This window comes from Macrosteles quadrilineatus, unplaced genomic scaffold (assembly GCF_028750875.1).
Source record: "Macrosteles quadrilineatus isolate MER2022 unplaced genomic scaffold, UCM_ALF_1.0 Scaffold_17__1_contigs__length_3442018, whole genome shotgun sequence".
Lineage (NCBI taxonomy): Eukaryota > Metazoa > Arthropoda > Insecta > Hemiptera > Cicadellidae > Macrosteles > Macrosteles quadrilineatus.
In genome coordinates, this window is record NW_026542610.1 from 1,753,423 (window position 1) to 1,781,365 (window position 27,943).

A 27,943-nucleotide genomic window follows, 5' to 3' on the forward strand; every position below is an offset into this window, starting at 1 on the left:
CCATAGTCTTGTCTGTAGTATAAGGAATCTATACTTATTTAATACGCAAGCAGGTTTTTTGTGACAATTACTCCTCCGAAACTACTGAACCAATTAACATGTTTTTGGTGTCATTGGAAAGAGCGTAACGTGAAGTTGTGCAGGAAACTTTCTTTTTAAGGAAATAATTAGAGAGTGAGGCTCTGGGGCCCTTTAAAGTTTCGTATTTATCCATAAGATTAACATGGAAAACAAAATTTGTTATGGAACTCCAGCTGTTGTCAGAAATTAAGAGTGAAATATTTATTGATGGTATCCATGGTAACAAAGAACAAACCCAAAAAATTTAAAAATCTAAACAAGCAGAACTAACTGTCAAATTAATTTTGATTTCACAATTCCACACAGCTGGTTCAAACATATTAAATACTGCATGATTATTAGAACAGGAACGGTAGGGATCATAAACATTAATCAAATATGTCACTCGCCCGAATCATTTTTGTCTATGCCCGAATGTAAACATTTAACATTGATTAAATTGAACTGTCAAACTATATGTTAATGTCATTAGTATGGAATTCTTTCAACATCATTTGTTGATCGAGTTAGTTTCAATATTTTTGAACTGCTGTAATAATATTTTACAGGAAATAATTGTTAGATAATTCGTGGATATAAGTAATAATTCAGATTCTTCAATCTTTGCTGTTATTAAAATTGTGTATCTGCAGCAAACCTTCAGACTAAGAGAATTTCCATTTACCTGGCTTAATTAATACAAAGATTAATTATTCCCTTAAAATGGTCATTTTTCCTATTTAAATAACATTAAGTTAATTTTAATATGAGTACTTAGGTTTGCTGCTACAGGGAAGATAGGTGTGTTTTTGTTGAAATGTTGATAGCTAAGTATGATTGTTATTGGTTTGCCAATCCTGTAATACTTTACAATTGCTCGAATTCGAGCAACATGTACACTAGTACATATAAATACGCCAAGGATTTTTTTCAACTTAACTATCATGCATTTTAGTAATTTGTTTTAAATATTAGATCAAAATTATAGCTGTAGGATGGTTTTACAATTTTTGCTATTTTAGTACTTAATTGCACGCTTGATTCATAGTAAACATTTGTTTACCTATTGTGTATTTCCCCACATCGCTAGTGATCTGCATGAGGCCAACGCCGAACAGAAATATTCCGTAGAGCTCGTAGATGTTCTTGAGCAGACTGGAAGACACAGAGTGCCAAGAATCTCGAGGAGTGCTGGTGTCGAATAGTCGGAACCCTTCCACCACGAGGAACTGTCAAATAAAACATAGAGTAAGAACAGCAACACATTCACATACAGAACATAGAGTATTAGACGTGAGGACGGTCTGGTGTCTTGGAATCAAAATGACGAGAATCTCTTCCATTACGACATGATGTCAAAAAATTAATTACAGAAAAATAAAACATTCAGGACATACCATACTCATAAATAGATGTACATAATATTTAGTTAGATAAAAAGATAATGCTGACTCAGAAATTCGAAACCTCGAAGGAGAGGTCCTGCAAAAACTTGGAATTGTTCCAATTCCAGTCGTGAGATCTTTTGCACAAATCGCTCCTGGCTTCGTGCTTAGAATGCCAGCCATGAAGAATCTGAAGGACGAATTGAATACTTTGGTTAAAGAAAATTCTCGATTCTATACTAATCGAACGATTTCTCAAGTGTCAAACACAATTCAATGAGTTGAAGGAACACACAACCTTAGTCTTTTGGATCGCAGAACCATTACAAATTGTAGAAACCAACGCAATTGCTATCATAGATTGTGCATTGGAAGTTGGAAGTACAGTATGTTTATTGTAATAGCTTTCGTCTACGATATCTTCTACAGTATAGCCATTCTATTGTGGCAACACTGATTGCATGATTGCACAGAGGATGCAGTAAGGACCTCAGATCACAGCTGATTAGTGATCACCAAGTGTAGGCAGGTTCCGGTGACCTGCTATGGTAATGACTGCACTTCCGGTCTGCATGACTTCCGGCGATCGTCTATGGTCATCCAAGGTGTCAGTGGTCTAGGAGTTAGTTCGTTAAGATTCCTCAGACTAAAACTGTAAAATTTGCGTTAAAAGTGTTCTACTCCTCCTTCCGGATATTTTTATAGAGGGCTCAGATAATATAGGGACTAGGGTGCATTATCTTTTGTACTGAAGACGCTGGTATTTTACCTATTAGCTATTTGATAATGATGCGACCCGGTGTTCAGAGCACTCATTCACCATAAGTCCTATAAACCAATAATGGGTCTCTCAGGAGATGCATTTGGAGAGCGCACTCCTTTAGGCAATTCCATCGTGTAATTGAAATGTTGTTTAGAGGCTGTACCTAATGTATTACAACATGAAATGAGTTCATGAACTTTAATCCTATAATGAATATGAATAACTTTTTAAGATGCAGCTAAAACTTTAACACTGTTTTTTTTCAATTACCGTAGTTCCTTTGACTCCTACTGGAGCATGGGGCTTCAGTAAAATCCCTCTCATCAACAACCCTCAACCCTCTTCACTTCTTCCCAATTAGTCATTTCCGCACTTATAAGGATACCATAGATAAGTTTTTGCTTAAGTCTATTGCAAAGACAAAAATTAAGCTGATTTAGAGTCTATCTTGGACCACAATTTCTCATTCGCATAGTAAACTTTTGATACTTTTCAGTTGCAGCCTGATTATTTAAATTACTTAGACTGGTAGGTTTACTTACAACAAAGGCTGGTAGGGTGAAGCAGAAAGCTGCTAGAGGTCCGGTCGAAATGGTCTGGGGTAGAAAAGGATATCTGATGGATTCATCGTCACAGAAGAAACCCCTCTTGGTGGGCTGCGTGAACAGGTTGATGCAAACGACAAGGAGTCCAACTGAAACATGAAACCATACCATTAAATCAGTTGTTAAGTATCCGCACTTCGGGACCTATCAACAATCAACAACTCATCAGACCCCAGGTCAGTTGTCCCCACCATCTCAGGTTTTGTTGTCGGGGAAACAACTCGTACAATTTGGTCAAGTAATTTCATAGACAAGTCCACGAGCGTTGAAATATCCATTTTTAAACAATAAAATCTGAAATGTGTGTGGTGGTGGGGTTCATTCATGGGGTTCGGAATGGAAAATAATATTATTTTAGACAAAATACAAAAATTACTTAAGACAGTTTTGAAGCTTAAAATCTTTTGGGATGAATCTAATCTAACTTCTCTACGATGTTTTGCAACACTATAAATCATGTGTTATCAGTGATGAGTGCAGCTTTAGAACCTAGCGGCGTGTCTTTTATCTTTTATCATTACATATCTAGTAACCTTGTCTACAACTTTTGCAGTATGATACATGAATAATTACATGAGGTAAAATATCCATAGTAATAACATTAAAATAACATTAAATAAAAAAAATCATTAAGAATATCACAAATACCTAGGGCGTGATTGTACAGAATATCCGCAGAATGATATAGACTTCAGTGCTCATAAATAGCCACATTATGGAGGAAAATATTAGAAAATAATTCATATATATATATATATATATACACAGGGTGTCACAAAAAAGTGTGATGGGCTATACAGGACCTAATTTTACATGCAAAAATAAGTCAAAAATGAAGAATAAAAATTTTTGGATTTCGGCTTAGTTTAGCCGTAATCCGCCATTTTGTTTTTTGGGGAAAATATTTATCATTTCAAAATCCCTTTGAGATATTTTTACGAAACTTGGCAAAATTGTTTACACTATAGTAAGTAACATTTATAAAAAAAAATTATTATTTTAACTTTCCAAATTTAAAAATGGCGGCCGTTTGAACTTTTTAATGCCAAATTTCATGAAAACTGGTACCTAAATCAAAATTTTGTAAGACACAAAAGTTTTAGTATTTATTATGACAAATCCAACAAAACAAAAATGAATAAAATTGGTTCATTAATAAAGAAGCTGTGTTTTTTTTAGTAATTTAGACTGAAATTATTAATATTAAAATGTATTAAATGTAATGTAATAATTTATGTAACGTATTAAGTAATTTCAGTCTAAATTACTAAAATAAACACATCTTCTTTATTTATGAACCGATTTCATTCATTTTTGTTTTGTTGGATTTGTCATAATAAATACTAAAACTTTTGTGTCTTACAAAATTTTGATTTAGGTACCGGTTTTCATGAAATTTGGCATTAAAAAGTTCAAACGGCCGCCATTTTTAAATTTGGAAAGTTAAAATAATATTTTTTTTTATAAATGTTACTTACTATAGTGTAAACAATTTTGCCAAGTTTCGTAAAAATATCTCAAAGGGATTTTGAAATAATAAATATTTTCCCCAAAAAACAAAATGGCGGATTACGGCTAAACTAAGCCGAAATCCAAAAAATTTTATTCTTCATTTTTGACTTATTTTTGCATGTAGAGTTAGGTCGTGTATAGCCCATCACACTTTTTTGTGACACCCTGTATATATATATATTGGATGTAAATTCAATCTGTTTAGAACACAAAGCATTATATGTTTGCAAAGGCACATGTTGGCAAAGAGGACGAGGATATTGATTAAATGTTTCTTTCTCACTTGAGAGTTTAGCATTTGATTTAATCTTTGTTCATACCAACTCAGATCAAGTTTGCTTAAGACTTTGTATTTAGTTAAGATATCTTCGAATAAAAAAATATAAAATAAGTTTTGAACATAAAAATGCACTGTACAGAAACATACATCAAAACCGACTTCAGCTGGCTGATCCATAACAATTACTTAATCGCAAAAATCACAAAAAGACCAATTAGGTAGGATGATATGCATACATTATTTTTTGCCATCTAAAACATAAAAATCTTGCAAGGTTAACGTTCTTGATAAAGTAATAGAGTTTTTTGTTATCCATGAGATAGATAGTACGGTGGTGAAAATTTTGGCAACCGAAGCAGGTAGTATTTGTGTCAAGGTTATAGAAAGAATCTTCCCTGCAGTATTTACTTATCTTATCTTTTTTTCCGTCCGCTTCTATTGCGGTATTTTTATCTCAGCAGAGAGATTGCACCGGTACAAAGAAGCAAGGCCGTTATTACATTATCATAGTTCTATGACAAATATCATTGACTATACACAGATAGATTCTGTGTATAGTCAATGAATATATCTATTATCAAATATATGATAATATCTTCTCCTAGAGAGAAAATACTATCTATTATCTAATACATCCCTATTATATCTATAGTATAGTTAATCTCAGATATATGTCAAAGAAATACGATAGTTAAATCATAGTTCTATGACATATCTATTATCATGTATTTGATGAAAAATATATCAGTGTAATGGACCAACTATTATAATATTTGAACTATGACCATAGTATTTGATAATAGATATATGTCTTAGAACTATGTTGTGTAATGACTGGGACGGGTGGCATGCACTGTAGATGTGATACTCCCTCCTTGGTGTGGATTAACGTCCGCACGAGTGAGTACTACGACTATCCGCAGTACTATCCTGATAATTAGACGAATACGTATATACCAAGGCAAAAATGTGGTTCGGATTCCACTATAAACTGTAGGTCCCTTAGTTGCCATTAGCTGTATGGGCTATTAATTAACAGTTGTGTCTAAGGAATTTCAGCCTTATTCACAAGATTCACACCAGCAAGACTACAAGATCGCACCACTCATCCTACACTCATCTCCATTCATACTTGGCTTAAAATACCTACTTTGTATGGTCGCCATTTAATAAGAAAGAAAATATTTATTACCGGCCTTTGGGCAAGAGGTAAGAAAGGTTAATGTATCCAACTGATGATTTTTATTAAATCAGCAAGAAGTTAAACGGGTTTTCGACGCATTTATTAGAAGCGTTATTCTTCTACTGTAATTTTAAAGAAGATTGACCCTAATCCAAACGGAAAATTATAGTAATACAACTAACTAATTCATTTAGTTTCCATATTGTTGTCTATTTCAATTAAAATTAAATTACATAGCATGTAAATTGCATACAAATGTGTTTATAACTTTTTATATGCAGTTTATGTATTTAGGTTGTATTTAACTTTTAAATTTTAATTAAAAAATACTCTTCAGTATATAAAGTGTCCGAACAATCTTTGCGTTAAAAGTTGCAATAACAACAGAAAATCTTTACCACGCATAAATCGATAAAATATTGAGGTTAAAAAAGTACATTAACAATCGTAAACAAGTGTTAACATAAATTAGTAAAATCAAAATTACCTCTTAGTTGTACTCTTAGATTACGTAGATTGACAATTTCAAAAACGAAACCATTAGAATAATCAGCCATGAGGTTAAGAATAAAATAATATAACAATCATACTACTGTACCTACCTGTGACCAATATTTTAATTATCATCGGGAGAAAAGTAATCCAGTCAATTCGAATCCGTAACATTTCATACAATCCACACAACCACCTTCATAAGTTGACTACAGCGAAAAGAAACGTGGTGGTGGTAATTACAATAATTGCAACAATAAATTATCTTAGTCATTAATAATCCAGTACTTGACACATTACTGTTAATACAGTTGCCTCTTACTTTAGGTTTTGGTGAACTGTTAAACATAATGCTTTAAACTCGATGATGATGAAAAAAAAACCTTAAGTTTTATCGCAAGAAAGTGCTAACCAGTAATTGTTATATGCTTCTACTTAATTTATAGAATTGGTATGGTATATTGAAAGTGGTAATTAAATTAAAATATTTGGTAGCTGAACCATATTGTTATATGTTCACGAAAACAAAATACTTAACTTAATGACATTTTTAACAATTGCTTGCTAAAGCTATACGAAAAGAACGATAATGCAACTCAAATAAAATGGTTTACTTTAACTTAAACAATCAAAAATTCTTAAACAAACTTCAAAAATATGTGTTTAGCTTCTGTTCTTGCATAAATGCAAGGTTCTCGTAAATTTTTCTTACATGATTTTTCAATAGAACCTTTCCATTTCTATGGATATGATTATTACCTTTTTATTGATATAAAACTGTTGTGAATAAAGTAATATGTCCATGAAAATATTAGGAGAATATTGGGTACTTTAGTATTATACCAACCACCACAATAAGTCAACTTCCAACTAAGATTTTAATTAGTTTAAATAACAAAATCTCCCTAACCTAACCTAAAACATAGTCCACCCTTAAGTTATGTTAGGTTAGGTGTGGTCGGTATAATATCAAAGTATCGAATATTGTATATGAACTAATGTTTACAGTTTTTGTATATTTGTGTATGATCCCTATATAATTCCATGCAGGTGTCAGACGAGGTAACTAGCTGAAGATTCTCTCCCTTTGAAGGGAATTTTATTAATATTTATGGGTTGGTAAATTTCTCTGATTTATTTACCAGAATGTTATTTAACATTAAATACAAATTACCCTAAATTCCATGTTATTTAACTTTTTATTTCTTTAATTCAACCTCGGTTCTGTTAGCAACATTACGTCATGTTTTCCTTGCTCCTGATTGGCGGAAAATACTGATTGTTCACACCACAACCAAGGCTGTTCCATTATCACAACTTTCCCTCAATCTAAACTTTGAACATTGTTGGCTTTTGTTATTGATTGCCAATAAATATTTTTGAACAAAATATTTCATTCCTTGTTTTATGTGATATGTTTATTTAGTTTGTTCAATAAAAAATATTTCTACAAACATCACTTAAGATTCACTGATCAGGTATACAAAATGTTTACCCACTTTTAGAATAGCTAGCGATCTGAAATTTTTTGTGAAGGTCTGTCTCGGTCCCAAACCAACTAGAAAATTAAAAAGTTGATACATTTTCAAACAACAAACCTTCTCCCCAAAAAAATACTTAAATCTCCCTTTTTTAGAAAAAAAACACGTCTTTTTTTAAACGGTTATAGCTCAAAAATGGTAAGAGCTATCAAAGTTTGAAACAATTTTCATGGTCAGGAAATAAATTTTCTATAAGAAACTCTTAGCGAAAATCACACTTCTTCGACTTCAAAAACCCTTCTTCTAAAATGTTTAAAATGTCTTGGATTTTTGACAAGTTATTATTTTTTTTATTACTTTTTGGACATATATTTGTACATAATTTTAATGACTCCAACATTGAAATAAAAGTGCCTAAAGTGACATTTTAAAATTGTAACCCAGTAAAAATATTTTAATGGCGTATTTTCAATAAAAAAGGTAGTTTTTAACGCTTGTTAGGGCCAAACCGTTGTGCACGGTTGGTCTGATTTACCCTGTGATAAATACAGCATTTGAAAACTCGTAGCATCAAAGATAATATGTTATCATGACACACAATATAATACGTTAGACTATATCACGCTCTTTATGCGTATTCCACACTGCACCTTCCAAGCCTCCAACGGCTTTGATAAAGGCAAGAACAGGTTTACCACACAACGTTGAAGGTTGTTCAGTATTCTTTGACTCAGATATCATTGATATTTGATACTCTTCTTGCTCCGCTCCACCACACCGAGACGTCATAACCATCGATGTATAATCATAACTTAGTCAGAAGTTACAAATCTAAACTAATGCTGCACGATTTCACCAAAACAGGAAAGATAGGTCGTGAGCAAATCAAAATTCTGTTCCAGACTACTGTAATTATACTGTAGGGTATGTGTATGTGTAACGTTTCTTTTCGTATATGGTGTAACCTTTAAATAGTTTACGGTGTATACATTATCAATTCAATCAAGTTACACTTTTTGTTGGCATCCCAATTTTGGCTGGAACCCAAAAATGGGATATTTTGGGGGCAGCTCAAAAATGTTAAACGTAAAGCCCCATTAGATGAGACGTCATTTTAAAGGTCATCAGTTAAAATTATATTGGTGAAAACTAGAGGTCTCCATTTCATCATATTAAAAATTGTGTCAATTTTTATTTTGCATAAACTTGAGAGATACAACTTAAAAATATACATTTATAAACCCATTCACTTTTTAATTGATTTGTACCAGGAAAACCAAACTCAGTATTACTGCAAACAGAAACTATAAGGTAATTTTTGGCCTATAGGCTATGACACTTTTGCACGAGATTCCAAAATGGGATATTCTTAGAGCAGTTTAACATTTTTAAACGCAAAGCCCCATAAATCTCATTTTAAAGGCCATCATTTTAAAGGAATATCGGGGGGAATATAGAGGTCGCTATCTCAACCCAGTGAAAAATGTCGGCAGTTTGTAGATTTCAGGCTTTACATTTAACATTTTTGAGATGCACCCAAAATATCCCATTTTTGGGTTAAAGACAAAATTGGGATGCCAAGAAACGATGTAATTTTATGTCATATAAGCAAAGTTTAGTTCCTTATGCAACCCATAAACAAATTAAGAGGAAGTCCCATACATTTGCCCAATCCCCTTATAAATACCTCCACCACATAAAACCTGCAGACGAAGCGAATTTCCATTTACCTGGTTGGATTTTCACTCAAATATTTCCGTAGAATTGTCAGAGTAATTTTATATTTCAAAACATTATTGTAATGAGTAATTAGGTTTGCTGCTACAGGGAAGGAAGTAAAGTGTGTTTTTTTATTGAAATGTTAATAGCTTAGTAGGTAATAAACAACTTGGAAAATTCTATCAAAATATATTCCTAAAAAAGCATGCTACAACAGTCAATGCACTTTCCCTAATCTAAAGGGCGAACCCAAAGTTTGTTGCTTTAACGACTATAGATCGTGGTTCCAATAGCTTTAAATTCTAATCGCAATTCAATAAAGTTACGCACCCTCTAGTCGCAGCCGGCGTCGTCTAGTCTAGGTCTAGAGATATACGTGCGATTCAGACTGTTTACTCATGGGGTATTACTGCTTGAGTCATAAAAACTTTTAGTTTCCTTTTCCATCCTACGTGATAGTGTTCATGAGTATATTTCCTTTTATTTTCTAAGTAAAGCTTGCAATATCTATTATGATACGAATATTATAAGGATTCTAAATTTAAATATCAGATGAAGTGGTTCATAAATTATAGATGTACGATTAAACACAAGAACGTTTTTATATACATGTTAATGTGAATATAAAATGGAGACTGAAGATTAAGTGGAAACTCTAGAAACTCTAGAAGCTATTTTTGATGTAAGTGCGATTTACTTTTTCACAAACCAATTACAAATTCAAAAATAAAGTAAGCAAAAATATCCGGTGCTAGAGTAGAACATTATATTGAGTTGGTCCTTTTGCCAAGAGTGAATTGCACCCATTAAATTGCATTGGAATTATTAAAGATAAATTAAGTAAAAACCAAATCAATCAAATGTAACTGTTAATGACTAACTTCATGTATGTATGACCATTGATTAATCTTTTTATTTCTGCTGTATGATTTAATTGTGAAGAGTAATTATCACATGTTATAATAGTGTGATGATGCAAACAGTAAATAAACAGTTATGAAATGTTTTACTAAAAAATAAAGTAACTGACTTTTGACTAGAATAGTTGACAATTTAATAGTAACTTTGTACATGAAACATACATCTGATAAAACTTCAGGTTTTACTGTAACCCGATGAGTCTACTTGCAATCTCCTGGTTAATCGAAACCCCTAAACCGACTTCCGCCATTTAATTCGAAGAACAAGTGAGGAGCATAATGAGATAAGCGATAATCTGATCTATTATGTTAATGCTAATCCTCAGAGAAGGCGTAATCTTTTAAGAAGATTTAAAATATCACATTAGTCAATCCTAAAAAGTCATGATGCTTTTTAAAACCATAGAAAACAATGCAGGTTACCTTTTTTTAGATAAAATCGAACAAAATATCAATATCCTTAACAGAAAAACTTTAAAAAAGCCTGCCCAATGATAATAATGTAAATATAAAGTTACTATGGTTATTGCGATTTAAATAAAATATGTGGTACCCAACCATAAAATGTTGTTACCTCTGCTCAATTTTCTGTTGAAAGTGTGTGCTTGTAACCGTATCACTTTGAAACATGTTATTTTACCTTTATATACTAGAATGATAGCACCTTTGTATGCATCTTTCATTACTCCTACAGAACTCGGAGATGGCTTGAATCTAAATTAATTAACTAATTCCCTGTATCTTCTTCCACCACACTCGATTCCTAGTAAATTAATCCATGTAATCTTGTTTTAACAAACCTCCTACATTTATTTTTCAGATGTATTTGAAAACTATACAAAATTAGCTTTACTAAACCATTTTCTAACCCTACGCTAAATTCATTTACCACAAAATTGAGCCAGAGATAATGTGTTAAGCGTTCACCACCAGTCACCAAATTTGTCAATAAAATCGATTCAAAACATTAAAACGGTTTGCAGAAACATTGGTCCTGTTACAAAACCAAATATAGCTCCAAAATCATAGTTTTCGCTGCATCAATTAGATTTGGACACAGACAATGGAAACCATTAAAGTATTATATTGTCTGTGATTTGGAGTTAAGCAAGTCCACCAGGTAACGTTGGAAAGGGTGCCCATTCACTAAATTAGTGATTTTGCTTATTTTAAGCCACACAGTCCTTAAAACAAATACCAAAACTGCCCTCACTTGCATGTCTTGCAGTTGTGAGTACCAACTTGACGCAAAACCGATTATAAAACACACTTTTTATGAAGGAGCGAGTCCTACCTACTTTACTACTAATGTTGAAACGGGAGCGAGCTGGCGTAGTGGTTAGAGCGTGGGACTTCAGTCCCTGACGTCCTGGGTTCGATCCCCGCTAAGTCACCAATGGATTTTATCTAAGTGATATTGCCGCAACTCCTAGCCTGAAGTAATGTGAAATACCCCCGCCGCAGCAAACCTGCAGACTAAGCGAATTTCCATTTGATTTACACTGAAATGTCTACTTAAAAATATAACATTTATTCCCGATTTAAATAGAATTAGTTTAACAAGTACTTAGGTTTGCTGCATCAGGGAGGTAAAACTGTTTTTTTATGTTAATAGTTAGTAAGAAATAAAAACATTTTTCAAATTTGATCAAAATATGTTCATAAACAAGCAAACTATAACAGTTTACTTATTCTCCATAAGAATAACATGGGAATTTTAAATTTACAATTTTTTGGAATTTTCTCCGTAACCATTAGGCGCATAATAACGCTTCAATATACAAAATTATTTGTTTTTTTAAGCTCTACAAAATGGTTTGGAAAGAAATTGCTAAATTTTATGTTTTTTGGGTCAAAAATGGGAAAAACCTATTTTTACCCCATAAAACCCCCCGTAAACCCCCGTTCCCATGGTCCGATCATGCTGGATCGCGAACTCGTTCGAATAAACGTAGGTTTACACGTTTGTACCGAATTTCATCAAAATCGGATCATTTTTGCTCGAGTTATCGTGCTAACGGACACACATATATATATATATATATAAATATATAAATATATAAATATATAAATATATAAATATATAAATATATATATATATGAATTTGAACGGATGGTGTTTTTGGTCTCTAGGGACCTCGAAACGAAAAAAAAAATCGGTCCCGCGTCCAGGTCTTACCATGAGTACTACGGTAATAGCTTATTCCCTATAAGGGGAAATTCGCTAAAACAATCCCAGGCTGGTGCCTAGCGTCCTAGGACAAAAAAAATGTTGGGACGGATAAGGTCTTGTATCTGTCAATCAACATCCTGAGGCGTTGTTCAGGTAGTAGACTATAAACGAGAAGATCGTGGTAAATCATAGTTAACGACTACAATGACAATCAGAACGCATTTTTATCCTGCCTGAGAGTAATCCAAAGCTTTATGATTATTCGAAACTGAGCCCAGATGATAATGGATTTTTAGTAAATTTTGGCTAATCAAACAGCTGATCTTTGACAGTAACTGAACCCATAACGTATCTTGCATCCATAAGTTAAAATATGCACTGTGGCGTTAAGTTGCAGACTTGACTGGTTTAGGCTCATGAAACTCTCTTCCCAACAGTACACTAGAGGGTGTTGCACGAGGAAGACATAACTGTGTAGGACGGCAATTAGTTTAAATCACCAAACACGAGATGTGAACTCTACAGTGACCTTGGAGTCAACATGGTGACCTGACCTCACGTGACCAGGGGGAGGGGTGACCCGCGGTCGTAACGAGTTGCATGTGTGTGTGACAAATGATGTGACAACTCTTACATGTCTCCAGGAGGTAGAACAAAACGCACTTTCACTCATATGTCAACCTCGCATACGGACTAGATATACCTTCTCAACCCGACTAGTTATGATGATATAGTTTATTTTATACCTATCAACAAATTAATGTAAAAAAATAATTTTCCTACTACGAAAAAGGTAGTAAACTTCCTTGCACTGTTTATAGTGTACAGAAAGCTGCTAATTGCTGTATTTTCTTACTTAGTCGTACGGTTCATACCTTGGCGCACATCATGATTCCAACCAAACAACCAAAAAAATAGTGGTTTTATTCACGTAACCCATGTACGCTTGGAAATAGGTTGGCAACACTTAATGCTAATAATGCTATGACCTGTCATTTCGTGTTTATAGTTTATGTTCTACTAGCTGTAACCCGCGGGCTTTGCCCCGTTTAACTTCTTAATTTTCAAGATTATCTCGTTCGCATGGCTCAATCTCGTCCTGGTTGAAGTTCGTTCGCTACGCTCACTCACCTTTAGGTTGGAGCTCGTTCGCTACGGTCACTCACCTTTAGGTTGGAGCTCGTTCGCTGCGCTCACTTGCCTTCAGGTTAGCTCGTTCGCTACGCTAACTCGCCTCAAGGTTGAAGTTCGTTCGCTACGCTCACTCACCTTTTGGTTGCAAATTAGCTGTTGTCATAAATGTAAAAGAAATAATAGTGCTGCACCCTGTTGGTAATCCTTGTAACTTTAATGCTATTGAACATCATAGAACAGAACCAACTTGTTTAGTTGAAACAGCTGTTAAGATTCAATAATTCCATTTCTCATAAGGTTAACATGGGAAACTCCAGAGCCACTGGGGCGGAGCCCGAAAGGATTTTTGAAATAAGAATATGCCTATATGTTAATCGGGAATGTGAGCTATCATCATGCCAAATTTCAGCCCAATCCGACCAGTATTTTTCGCGTTCACTTGTCACAAACATACATCCATACATCCATACATCCAAACTTTCTCATTTATAATATTAGTAGGATTTTCGTTCAACGCTTGGTTTGAAGATAACCTAAAGTGTGAAGATAATAAGTGGGCCTAAATAATGAAGTCAGTGAAAGTGATTGTGAATTTTTGAGTAGACCAGAATAAATAGCAGAAACTGCAAATCATGTTTCATTAAACCTGTTAACTGAAAAATCAAGAAAGAAGTATGAACTAGCATAAGAACTGTTTCCTCTTGGTGCTTAAGTAAGAAAGTTACAAAATCGTCAGAAAAAGTTTTTATTTTGCAGAACAGTAAACTTGTTTATTCTGTTTATACTGATTATTACTGTTTATGCTTGTACTCTTGTAAGTAACACTGAAGGCTACGTCCCCTCCCATCCGTCACAACATAAAATGAAGTAGTAACTTTAAAGCAACATAACTCGCTTAGTATGTAAAACAATGATTTAAAAACATACACTTTCATCCTATATTGCGTAAAACAGTAAAAAATAACAAATTAAATTAACCGAAAACGACGATTCTGAATGCCTTCAACTCTTTGGCAGGGGTTACAAAACAGTTACAGAACGCTGAAAATCGACTAAACCTTGATTACACTGCAAATCCAATCTAAAAGGCTTGATATTGAAGCTCCCCTGTATGACATCATGTTCCTGTAAATTAGTTTCATCTTTACTAGTTTTAATTTGACCATGCGGGCTAGACTCCTAATTGTTTTAAGTGTCGTACGTGCATTCAACTCGGCACGAGTAACACATCACATAGTACATGTGGTAGTATAACGTGCTTTTTGTCAAGTCCCAAGATCCTTTTAAGGATAAATTTTAAAATTGTTGTTAACTTCCTAGGTGTTCAGCGCAATATAAAACAATCAAAATAGTTTTTACTCGTATTACTTTTATGGAAAAAATTTCCGTAAGCGTCATTTCCTTATGTTTCAGCGATTAAAGTTATTCCACTTAATTGTCGTTGATGAGTACATAAATTATATACAAACGCTTAAGACCATACTAGTCTAATTATATACTTCAAGAACGTTCTAGGACTAGGAGTTTGAATTGTGAATGAATGAATAGGAAAATCATTCACTGAAAAAATGACTCAATGAAAATTGGATGAAGTTACGTCAGAGTTCCTTGCGTAATAATTCTTCTGGGACCATTCACAAAACATCATTTAAATCGTATTAGAAAAACTAAATATTGCCATTTAATCGAGTAGGCTTTTAAAAAGTCTAGTTGTAAAATGATCAATTTTTAAATGTATTTAGGATAGTTATAAATTATAATTTTCACTTTGGTATATTTTGAAGAAATATACCATATTTCCATATTTTTATATATTTTGAAGAAGTGTTCTGTAGTTTAGGTTACAAACCTGGAAAATGAGCATATTCGGATGTAAACATTTTTCTATAAACACATTTATAAGTTTTGCAAACATGCATAGAAATTGATAGCTCTGTAAAATAAGTTATTTATTATTAAATGTATACCGACAGTCTACTTGCGCCGTCAAAAGATAAGGAAATCTTTAAACACTACAGTGAGGAAACTACACAAAAATCGTCCGGTTATTTGTTCGTTTGATTGCTTTTCGATTTAGGACCAACAAAGAACTCAACAAACCTCTCTGAAACACTTGAAACTACTTCATAACTGAAGATTTTCTGTCGATCGCTCGAATATTAATTCAAACGAAAATACGGAACGTACAAATATTAACTATAGAACACCAGCCCACGAACATTAGGACAATAATTAATAAATTAAAAACTTTTTTTAAAACAAAACGCTTTTTAGCGCACTAAAAAGTATAAAAATAATGTATGAATATGTGGAGAGTATAAATACTTCTAAAATTTTAAACGAAAAACGTGGGGTGCATGCAATAGATAATTTACAATTACCTTCACCTATTGAACTAATGTACCACTACGTATGTTTTATCTATGCCACTACCCATTGCAAGCACCCCACGTTTTTCGTTTTAAATCTTAGAAGTATTTATACTCTCCACATATTTATAAATTATTTTTATCCTTTTTAGTGCGCTTAAAAACGTTTTGTTTTAAAAAAGTTTTTTATTTATAAATTATTTTCTACTTTTTAGTTTTTAATTTGTGTGGATGTTAAATAATTTCAAGCATCTGTATCAGATTAAGACAGATGCATGTGGGAAATCTAAGGTTTATTTGAGTTTCTTCTCATATAATTATGTATTAAATTGAATGTATGACCTACCTACTACCTACAAATATATCAATCTATTTAATTTATTGTTAACTTTATAGAATACTAAATAAATAAAAATTTACATTATTAACAAATACCCTTTGATATGTAATCATATTGTTTATCTTTATTTTGAAATGTTTGTATAAAGAATCTCTTGGGAGCATAACCTGTACCTCTTAACCTCTGCTCTTTGAACTGTCAAATTTATCAAGTATTTACAGCTGACTTAAACTAATTGATATATTTACATTCTTTCAAAATGTAAACATAAAAAAATTGGAAGCCCATGGGGCTTAGCCCAAAGGAAATATGAAAATTAAATGATATAATATTGTATTGTCATCCATTTATGAGCTATGTTTCAAATTTCAAATCTCTAGCTCATCGGGAACTACGTTTAAAATTGATATCAAAATTTGCAAGAATGCGAGTTAATAAAAACAAGCCCATGGGGCGTAGCCCAAGGGAAATGTGAAAAGTAAATGATATAATATTGCATTGTCTTCCATTTGTGAGCTATGTTACAATTTTCAAGTCTCTAGCTCATCGGGAAGTTAGTATAAAATTGATTACAAAATTTGTACCGGACAAGAAAGCGAGCTAATAAAAACGTTTTAAAAACGTTTTAAAAACAGGACAGATCTTAAACGCAAAAAATGACGTAATTAGCCCGAATGCCTATACTAAAATATCTGTAAACAGCTGGTTTGACAGTTCCAATATCAATAAAATCATGTTTACTTTCGGTCCGGTGACCCATACCGTTTCTGTTCTAATAATCGTGCTATAACCTTATCACCATATTGGGATATAAGTATTTCGTATGAATAGATATACAAGATCTCAAATAATGACATCCATCTTACGACTATATTTAAAATAAATAATTCTTTATTGAAACAGTGAATATTGGCTTTGTACTAATACTTTGAAACCAATTCATCAATTGATTCATAAACAAACGTTTTTTTGAACTTCGCCAGGCTATTAAATAAACTCTCTATTTTCGAATTAGTACAAAGCCTGTACTATCTTGTTTACATATTGTTTACAAAACCATTAGGTTGAAATGGTAAGATCGTTATCAAGTCGAATTCTTTTCTTAAAACCCGTTGAATTATTATACTGAATTCTTGAAATATTCATTGTGATTAGCGTAATATATCTTTGATATTAAAATGTTTATACCAATCTGTCCATCAAACCTCTATCTAACTCACCCGAGAATTGCCTGGATTTTGGATTTTATCTAACACATTCTCCTGAAGGCTCTGATATAAGGATATAAATATGACTTGATACAATCAAAAACCTAAGTGAGTTATATGTCAGAAAAATCAGAGCTGGACAGAAAGTTGTAAAGGGTGTCCCAATAAGAACGCCGGATTTGAAATGTTAACAAACCATATATTTTCATGCTAAATTTACAATATGAAACATGAATCTTAAAGCATATTATCTCCGATTAGTAATTGAGTATTATGTCTTGTAAGTGCCAACCTGCTGAATACTGACAAGATCGACATCTCTTGACAAAGTTTTCCATCACTTGTTCACACATTTCCTGTTGAATTCCATTAATGGCACGAATCATTTCCTCCTTTAAGTCTTGGATTGGTTGAGGATTATTGGCGAAAACAAGCGACTTTAAATATCCCCAGAATAGAACTGAGCCCATTTATTCGAACTTATAAATCAATCTTCGGACAGATGGATCATTTGGTGCACTGTCCCGGCCGTAAATAGCGCGCAGCTTCCGTGCTTGTAGTGCACTTTAACTATGACCACGCGTTGATCCGTCGTGTAGCGATTCATGACTACAAATGGGACCTAATACTGATAACATCGCTGATAATTTGGGAATTCCTATTGAAATACAGATAAGGATAAGACGCTCCTCAAATCCGGCGTTCTTACTGGGACACCCTTTATATGTATAATCTTTGAAACTATAAAGTATCTTTACTTAATAGTACTGAAAATCTGACTAACGGTATTTTATTGTCCCATTCATCTCAACACAATACGTTAGTAGATCAAAACGAGTAATATATGTTGCTAATTTTAAATTATTTTCGTATTTGCATGGCTAAATAAAAAATATTATTTAGCAGTACTTTTTATAAACATTCTCCCATGATGAGCCATGCACATTACTGACAGTGACTTCATTTGAGAATGTATAGAAGCGATGGGTGTAAAGAGCATAACTCTTCGGTGACGATATCGGAAGTGTTTTTAAACTCTCGGCGACTGTGAGAACTAAGTCAAGTGCGGAGTCCAGCACAAGGAACTTAATGGACGATAAGGATAAGAGCTCTGATTTAATGCATAAGTGAATAAAAAGTATCTTTTTATACTTGAATTTTATTTTACGTGAAAACATAAGGGGTTGCTTTTATGAATCATCGTAACATTTAAGCTTTAAAAAATGTACTTATATCTAATAACACTTTGAGTTGAAAGGATTATAAAATACAAGCATAATTTGTCCATTTTACCACATAGTACAATTCACCTAGTTTGTTTAAGAGTTTATTATTTAAATTCTGTTTGCTGAATTGGAATCGGATTAAATAATTGGTAATGATTTTGGTAAGCTAGTTGGAAAACAGCTGGGGAGTTAAACAGGACGGAACTGTGGTATCTTTGGTACAGTATTCGAACTGGATTAGAATGGTATTCAGTCACTTTTTTGATACGCAATTAATTTTTAAGACAAAGTAGATGTATTTAACTCCCATGAGTTAAGCATATGTTTTATAGGCTTACATGTATCGCTCCATATTCAGAGTTTTTGAATGATTTGAACGAGTCATTACTGTATAATTTACAGGTGCATTCATGTTTTCCATGTTCACCCTAGACTCGTAAGCTAGAATAATTCTGGCAATTTACATACCTAAAATTCACCAATACCCAACATTACTTATGGTTATCATGGTTTTAACTCAAGATCGTTGTGCTTACAGATTCAAACGGAAATGTAACATTCTTGTCCGGTACATTGTCAAATACGAATAATATTCTCCTTTTATGATGTGACCATGACACAAATGGGTTGAAACCAAAGTAGCCAATAAGCAATCTTGGGTTGAAACCAAAGTAGCCACTAATCAATCTTGGGTTGAAACCAAAGTAGCCACTAAGCAATCTTGGGTTGAAACCAAAGTAGCCACTAAGCAATCTTGGGTTGAAACCAAAGTAGCCACTAAGCAATCTTGGGTTGAAACCAAAGTAGCCAATAATCAATCTTGGGTTGAAACCAAAGTAGCCACTAAGCAATCTTGGGTTGAAACCAAAGTAGCCACTAAGCAATCTTGGGTTGAAACCAAAGTAGCCACTAAGCAATCTTGGGTTGAAACCAAAGTAGCCAATAAGCAATCTTGGGTTGAAACCAAAGTAGCCACTAAGCAATCTTGGGTTGAAACCAAAGTAGCCACTAAGCAATCTTGGGTTGAAACCAAAGTAGCCAATAAGCAATCTTGGGTTGAAACCAAAGTAGCCACTAAGCAATCTTGGGTTGAAACCAAAGTAGCCAATAATCAATCTTGGGTTGAAACCAAAGTAGCCACTAAGCAATCTTGGGTTGAAACCAAAGTAGCCACTAAGCAATCTTGGGTTGAAACCAAAGTAGCCAATAAGCAATCTTGGGTTTAAACCAAAGTAGCCACTAAGCAATCTTGGGTTGAAACCAAAGTAGCCACTAAGCAATCTTGGGTTGAAACCAAAGTAGCCACTAAGCAATCTTGGGTTGAAACCAAAGTAGCCACTAAGCAATCTTGGGTTGAAACCAAAGTAGCCACTAAGCAATCTTGGGTTGAAACCAAAGTAGCCACTAAGCAATCTTGGGTTGAAACCAAAGTAGCCAATAAGCAATCTTGGGTTGAAACCAAAGTAGCCACTAAGCAATCTTGGGTTGAAACCAAAGTAGCCAATAATCAATCTTGGGTTGAAACCAAAGTAGCCACTAAGCAATCTTGGGTTGAAACCAAAGTAGCCAATAAGCAATCTTGGGTTGAAACCAAAGTAGCCACTAAGCAATCTTGGGTTGAAACCAAAGTAGCCACTAAGCAATCTTGGGTTGAAACCAAAGTAGCCAATAAGCAATCTTGGGTTGAAACCAAAGTAGCCACTAAGCAATCTTGGGTTGAAACCAAAGTAGCCAATAAGCAATCTTGGGTTGAAACCAAAGTAGCCACTAAGCAATCTTGTGTTGAAACCAAAGTAGCCAATAAGCAATCTTGGGTTGAAACCAAAGTAGCCAATAAGCAATCTTAGGGATTGGATTGTTGACATTAAAGTACCATAATGGGGTAGATACTGAAATATTTTTTCCAGTATAAAATACGGCGTTTCATCATATGTAAAAGATTACGTGGAGGACGTTTTGTCTAAGCTCTATTGATGAGAAAATCCCAACAAGCGCAGTCTGTTGTTAATCAAAGCGTTAGAATTGCGTCTGAATCTTTTTAGTCAAAGGGGAGTCATCAAAGCCAGTCTTTGATTGGATATGAATGATGCTCCTTGTTCAGTTTACCATTTAGAGATAAAAGTTCTATGATGTATATTATTGTTAGGGTAGGGTAATACTCACAGGATATTGCATCAGAATTGGGCCAAAAAGTATGGTATACTTTACAGATGTCTTTTCATTTAACCTTTCCAAATGTACTAAAGAAAATTGTTACCCACCTTAAATTAATGTTTTTTAAACGAATTAAAACTGAATTGACAGTATTTGAAATATGCCTCGGCCTTTAAATTTTGTGATTTAAAGTCTGAGCGGTAATAACAAATGTACGGCCAGTTTTTTGAGGTTCAGTACTTCACTAGAGTATTTTATGAGTAGTACTTCACTATTGTGTTTTGGTGCGTTATTCTTCAGTACAGCGTTTTTATGCACACTAATTCACTAATGCTTTGACCACAGACAATTTGACCACAGACAATATAATACGGTTTATTCCATTGTCTGTGATTTGACGCTCGCTATTTCAATAGTGTTTTGATGCTCAGTACTTCACTATGATATATTGAATGCTGTTATTCAAAGGAGAGTTTTGATGCGCCATCATTTACAGTCCCCTTGTTAACGCTACCCCTCCAAGAGGAAGAGAATATCCTGATATCAACAATCAAGCACAGTGGCCAGGTCAGAAATGCTACACAAAATAATAGCCTGTAAAATAAAGTTTAATAACCTGTTTCCAAATTCTACGGTCTTTAAGCTTATGATTAAACTAGTAGTTTTACCCCTAGGAGGATTTTACCCCCGCATCGCAACCTAGAATGTAACAAAGATATTGTATAGCTACTGCAAAAGAGCTCATGTTACCAATAAATATATACACCATTTTACATATTTTAGGTAATGTAATTTCACTTATAATAGATTCTTTCTTTTATATTAAGATGGCACTACACAATGCATTTATTTATTGCATCAGTAATAGAGATGATCGTATATGTTAAGACATCAATAATAAATTATTGAAGAATGATTTTTACGAAAAAATATTGATGCGTGAATTCTCGTGGACCTAATCAGGTCAGTTTTATGAAGGTAGACAAAAGCACCTCCCAGGGTTGAATAGGTCAGGATTTGACATTTCATGGTTGGGCTTGGGCAACCAAAAGCAAATTATGCCTTTATACTTTTCTTCACTGAAATCGATATAGCCATTTATTTTACTTTAATACAATGAAACAAAATTCAATTATAGTATTCCTTATAGTAAGGGGTTTTGCTTAAGAAACTAATTTAAAATAATTCATTGATTTATAGCCCTACTTTTTTAAAGGAGTGTTACCTTACCATTGATTTTGGATGATTCTTGGACTTCTTGTCATATTATTGTAGAATCTTAGCCTTGGTATCCTGTGTTACTCAAGTACGGTTATTGTATGCGCTGATTTTAGAATTGTTATTATTATTAAAGAAGTATATATGGAAGGTAAATTTTTTAGAACACGCTTTTCTTGTTATTTATAAAACCCCATAACAAGTAACATTGTGTATATAGATAGTGCAATTTGGTTGAAATATTTGTAGTTTATGATAGCTGAAACAAAAGTTGGATCTATAGCCGTCCTTTATATGTGGATTTAAATAACTGACCCAGGTCAAAAATCAAGTGATCTTAGTACCAGATCCACACAAATCGTCGCCGTTTTAAACTCAACCTAGTGGTCATATTCAGCTTGAAATACATTCACAAAGTGCGTAGCTGTGCCAAAGAAACGATAAAGAAATAAAAAGTTAGGCATACGATGGAAGTTTTACGTATTCCTTTCAGTCTTAATCTAATCCATAAGTAATTACCATGTATGATCTATTAGTTTACTTAGCAATAACTGTAAACAGTTTTATTACTGGTTTAAGTGTAGATTGCTAGGAAAATAGTTTAGTTTCATCATTGTGTAATTTGCTATGAAATATACGGTTTGAAACGAACAATATTATACAAACAATAGATAAAACAGACTCAATTGAACTTACGTAACTGCACATGTGACTTTGTTATTAGTCACTTTTACCTAACAGAGGTACTTTCCTCTTCTACACAGTATAGTTTGATTGTAAAATGTGGTTAGAACTAAACCAGTATGAATGGAAACATGGGCTATCGTTTGCTAAGTAACCTTTGTAATAGCTTACTGTCGCTAATGTTATTTATACTGGATGAGAATGGACAAATAGAATTACTCATGAGGTATAGATAAAATCTTTGATTATAGGGTCTAAAAAAATAATTAGGTGAATCCAGGCTTCTTCGGAAGCAATGGTTCGCAACTTGGATATTGTAATTCCATGGCTCTGATGAAGGATGTGATAGCTTGACGGATTCAATCTCGGGTGATAGACTATGAGTACAGATAAAAAGGTTTACCTTTTTAACCTGTCAATGATAGTTTTTTAGCCTGAGACCGAGGTTTCAAACCTAAAGGTCCACTTTAAAGCTGTCTACCAGGTGTTTGAAAAAAATCCTCTTCAGGGGTTGTGATGAGTTGTCAAATGCATTTAAAACTTACACCGAGACGAAAAAATTTAACAAAAACTTGGAAAAATTTCGTTGCTAAATATTTTTGTGTTAAATGTAAAATTTGGTACTATTTACCACACAGTTCTGATTCCTGTGACTCAATATACTGAACATTGGGTAGTCCTAATGTGCTAGGCGGGAATATCCTCTTCAAAGCTGTACGATCAATTACCATTATTCCATTATTCTACCACTCTTATTCACGATAAATTAAGATTTCAAAACACGATCTCTCTTTAGTTATTCAATCTATTGTTTTAACCCGTTTAGTAAGACCTCATAAATGAACCACTCAAAGGATTGAGAGAGGGTTTTTTGTCCCTTTGATCATCTGCAGGTGCGATATAGTGCCCTCTCGAGAGCAGGTTTCTCCTCAGTTCTACAGGTCCAAGGTCGAGATGATAACACATGCTCTACACGTATTGGGCTCATTGAGCCACTCTGCCTGATTCGGCCTCGGCGGTTTTCTAGTCCAAGATCATTTTAAAATCTAGATAATATATACGAATCTTGCAAATCGGGATTATTTTAGTTTTTAATTTAAGTTGAAAGCAGAAACGATTTAGGCTACATTTGTATACGTACAGGACGTCGAGTTTAAGATTTTTCTAAATTTTACCATAAGTACATACTTTATCATTAAAAAAATAGTATGACTTTATAGTAAGCAGACATAGTAAATAGGAAACATACCACGCCTACCAGCGAGCGTCAAGTGAAAATAACCAGACTGGGTACATTTTTGGATTGTCGAAAAGTTCATGATACAATTGACTACACCTCTAAGTAGACCAAGTATATTTATTTATTGTAAAATCATTAATCCGTTTTTGTTGTTTGTCCGAATACGTTTGTGAATGTTTATGTTAGCTAAATGATTTTTGGAGTGTAAATGAGATATAGTATGGATGTCTACCACTAAAATTCCAGAAGATACGATATTTTTATAATCAAAATCGTTTTTACATAGTAAAAAAGTGTTCTAATGCCTGGTGTAAAATAAAATAATTAGTAGCTACCAACGATCGTCTTACTAGCATATACAATGTATCGCACAGACAAATGTTATACAGGGAATTTTGAAATCCAGTTGGCACATGAGGATGGCAAAGCTATAGGAAATACTGTACGTCCATTGTAGAAGTTTATAATCAACAATAAATTTGTATTATAAACCAACATATAACCACGGTATGATTCCAACTACTAATCCCCAAGTTTGGACATTCTTACCTTCAAGACATTTGAAAACGAGATATTTTATTTCCTTGTATGCACAAACATATTTCTCAACGTATTTACAAAAATCGTTAGTTCATACCGCATTTTTAGAATAGTTCTCACTAACTATATCTAACCGTATCTGTCGGAGACGAATTAGATCAGCTGTTTGTTCACAAGTGTCAGTTACCTAACAGATGTCTACCTGGTTATGATACCACCATTTACAGATAAGAGTAAAGCCAGTGCAGTTGTAAACAGATCTAAACTCTCGTTAAACCTTGTATTTGTCTAGTTGGTTAGTGGTTATATAGCTCGTCTTCAATCTGATGACTGCTGGTCCGATCCCAAGCGAAGTCGATTTCAGACCATGTCCATTTGTCATTAGGCAATTAATTACGATATTCAAGAAAATTTGTTGACGGCTGCATGCGTGAAATATTTAGCGGTTTATTCACATTCGAATTCAATAAAACGTAATTTTGCCACAACCAACTGAGAAGTCTCCAGTTCCATGCTGTAGACGATGCTATTTGCCAATAATAAGAAATAACACGGCTTGATTCGTTCAATATCTGCTAGAAAATTTTTATTTTAGATTAAAATATCTATTTAGATAAACAAACTCGGCAAAATGTATGAATACGACTTAACTTTAGCATGTGGTACCAACAGGTAGAACAATGCACGTTGAGAAACAGTGAGGATTATATAATTTGTACTACATTTTTGTAGACTCTCTGTATTTTTTGTCATGAACGGCCTTGCCACAATTCACTGTAAAACTAAACCTTATATAGCGCTGAGTAGCATAACCAACATACATCAAAGTTTACAATGTTTACGGTAGAAAAAGAAGACTACAAGCAAAATCCAAATTAGTTATTCTAATATCAACAATTTAGAACATAATTTATCACTAAATCATAGGTCCAATTCAGCGAAATTACAAACAATGTATCACTTATTGAGACAATGTCTGAATATACGTTGTCGCGACTAGTAAGATATATCGTTCATGGATCAATGACCACTTGAATTATCTTTCAGTAGCTTTCGAATCAGCAGCAATAAATATAGATTATGTAGAATCTCTTATTTGATCGATTGTTCATAAACGCGTTAAGGTATTTTATCGGTGGTGACAAAGTAAATAATTTCGCGGAGATTGTACTAATATTTTTAGTCGATGGTAACTGCCTAGAGGATAAGTTAAATATTTGTTTTTAAGTAACATTAGTGATACGAACGTAAAATGTTATCAGTCTTAACATAGGTCAAGCACTCGAGTCTTGGGTAAGTAATGCATCTGGTGACTAACCTTAGAAATACGGCGTAAAGACATTATGCTTACAGTTTGTATTGATTTTCCTTTATTTTCTACCTCATTTTAAGACAAGGTGGGTAATGTAAAAACTCCTAAAGGCTTACATTATCCTTAATATACTGTAACTCTAAACTACTGTTGTTTCAATGAGAAAAAACCTTGATTTAATTAACGTTAAAGTTTAATAACTACAACGTATACATTCTTATAAATATATCACCAAGTCGAATTTTAATGATAACACTGCGCATAAATAAACAATGGAATTGTTTTTCATACTTTAAGTAAATTCCCCTTTGATTTTTATAACTCGATAAATATATGCTATTCCCACAATAATTGTGAATAGCATTGTTGTATAAAGAAAATTAGATTACATTTGATTAATAACATCTTTAAGATCACAGGTTTTTTTTTTTTGTTAAATGGACTTTTCAAATTCAAATTTACTTCAATATTTACAATATTTACAGTAGGATTACTATATTCTTAGTTTTAATAACATTTATATTCAAACAATCAGGATATGTTATGTTATGTGGATATGTTACAAAACAACATTTTTATTGAAGTCGTGATGAATCCTCTAAATTAAAACTGCAGTTTTATGTTTTTTATAGTGCACTAAAGGTATGTAGTGTTTATGAAACACTTATGTTTTCCATTGATTAAATGTTACTGTCACTTAATACTGTAATTATTTGTTTCTGTCACAAGGTAAAAGCAATTGAACCATGTAATATTTCCATTTTCATAAAAACTCTACTGACAACTTTTTTCTGAATTTATTTTACAATCTGTTTAACTAACTTTTAGAACAATAAATCAAATACTTTTAAAGAATTGGTTGGGAGCAAGCACAATCGACAAGCTTTGCTAAAATAGTTGACAATTTCATCAAATCTGTATTTTAGGTCCAACACGTGAACAACACTTTTCAATCTGTTAACACATTCACTGTTGTCCAGCTGATCGACAGCTAGACTGTTTGGGTGATCTTAAAGTGTTTCTTGATATTGTTTGCTGTGGCCAGAAATATCTTCTTTGATTGATTTAAGTTTAAAATTGTTTCTAATTGTAGCGTTGTATATGAACTTACAACATGATGCATTAAACAATTAAATTGAACAGAGTGAACTGAATGTGTGTTTTTCAATGATTACATCCTTATTGTTTGCATTTTGCAGGTGCCTTTTTACTCTACAAACTCTCACAGGTTGACAGAAATCAAAAAGAATATTTTGTAAAGCTTTTTGGTTCTTTTTGGGGGAAGTATGTAAGCTTATACAGGCTTGTGTAGTCATTGATAGTAGAAAATATGTTAAATTCTAAACCAAACGCTACCAGCATGAAACATATAAAAGGTCGAATAGTTTACAATAGGACGAGAAGTCTACTAACTAATATCAATACATTATTTACTCACCGAAAGTGGTGCAAGCGATATCCACGAGTATACCTCTGTTGCGGTGGAACGTAGCCATGCCTGTACGTATGTACGTACACGTACGTACGTCCTGGTGTACGTGTACGTAGGAACACAGCCCGCGCGCGACTGACTGAAGCTGCTAGAGCAGTGATTGGGAAGTGGGTGGGGAGCGCTCCTTTCTCAATTGATTAATTGTCCGCTTAGAGATTAATTCCGGTTTAATTGATTGGATGCATTAAATAATTAAAGGTTTGGACCGTTTCCTTAGAGGCGGGAAAAACGTCTAAGTAAAAACACAGAGTTTGAGGCAAATATTGGATTTTGTATCAATAGGGATGTTTTATTTATTTATGTAAACATTTATCGTATCCGAAAATATAGTGGAGTGTGGATTGATCAACGGGTAGGCCTAATCAGAAGATTGTCAATTTACAATTTATACTTCAACAATTTGTACATCAATTCCTATAATAAATTGAAAATTGTACAAAATTATAAATTGAT

The 27,943-nt window shown here is 33.3% G+C and overlaps 1 protein-coding gene across 1 annotated transcript in view; it reads right to left on the reverse strand.

Moving 5' to 3' along the window:
• LOC129005177 (putative phosphatidate phosphatase) overlaps positions 1–27,555 on the reverse strand; it is a 42,127-nt gene extending 14,572 nt beyond the window's left edge. The window contains exons 1-3 of the mRNA XM_054434001.1: positions 27,437–27,555; positions 2,751–2,902; positions 1,124–1,289 (exon numbers count right to left, since the gene is read on the reverse strand). Of these exons, the coding sequence (XP_054289976.1) occupies positions 1,124–1,289; positions 2,751–2,902; positions 27,437–27,494 (376 nt within the window). The 5' untranslated portion in view covers positions 27,495–27,555. The remainder of the gene's footprint in view (positions 1–1,123; positions 1,290–2,750; positions 2,903–27,436) is intronic.
• Between the last annotated feature and the right edge of the window lie 388 nt (positions 27,556–27,943).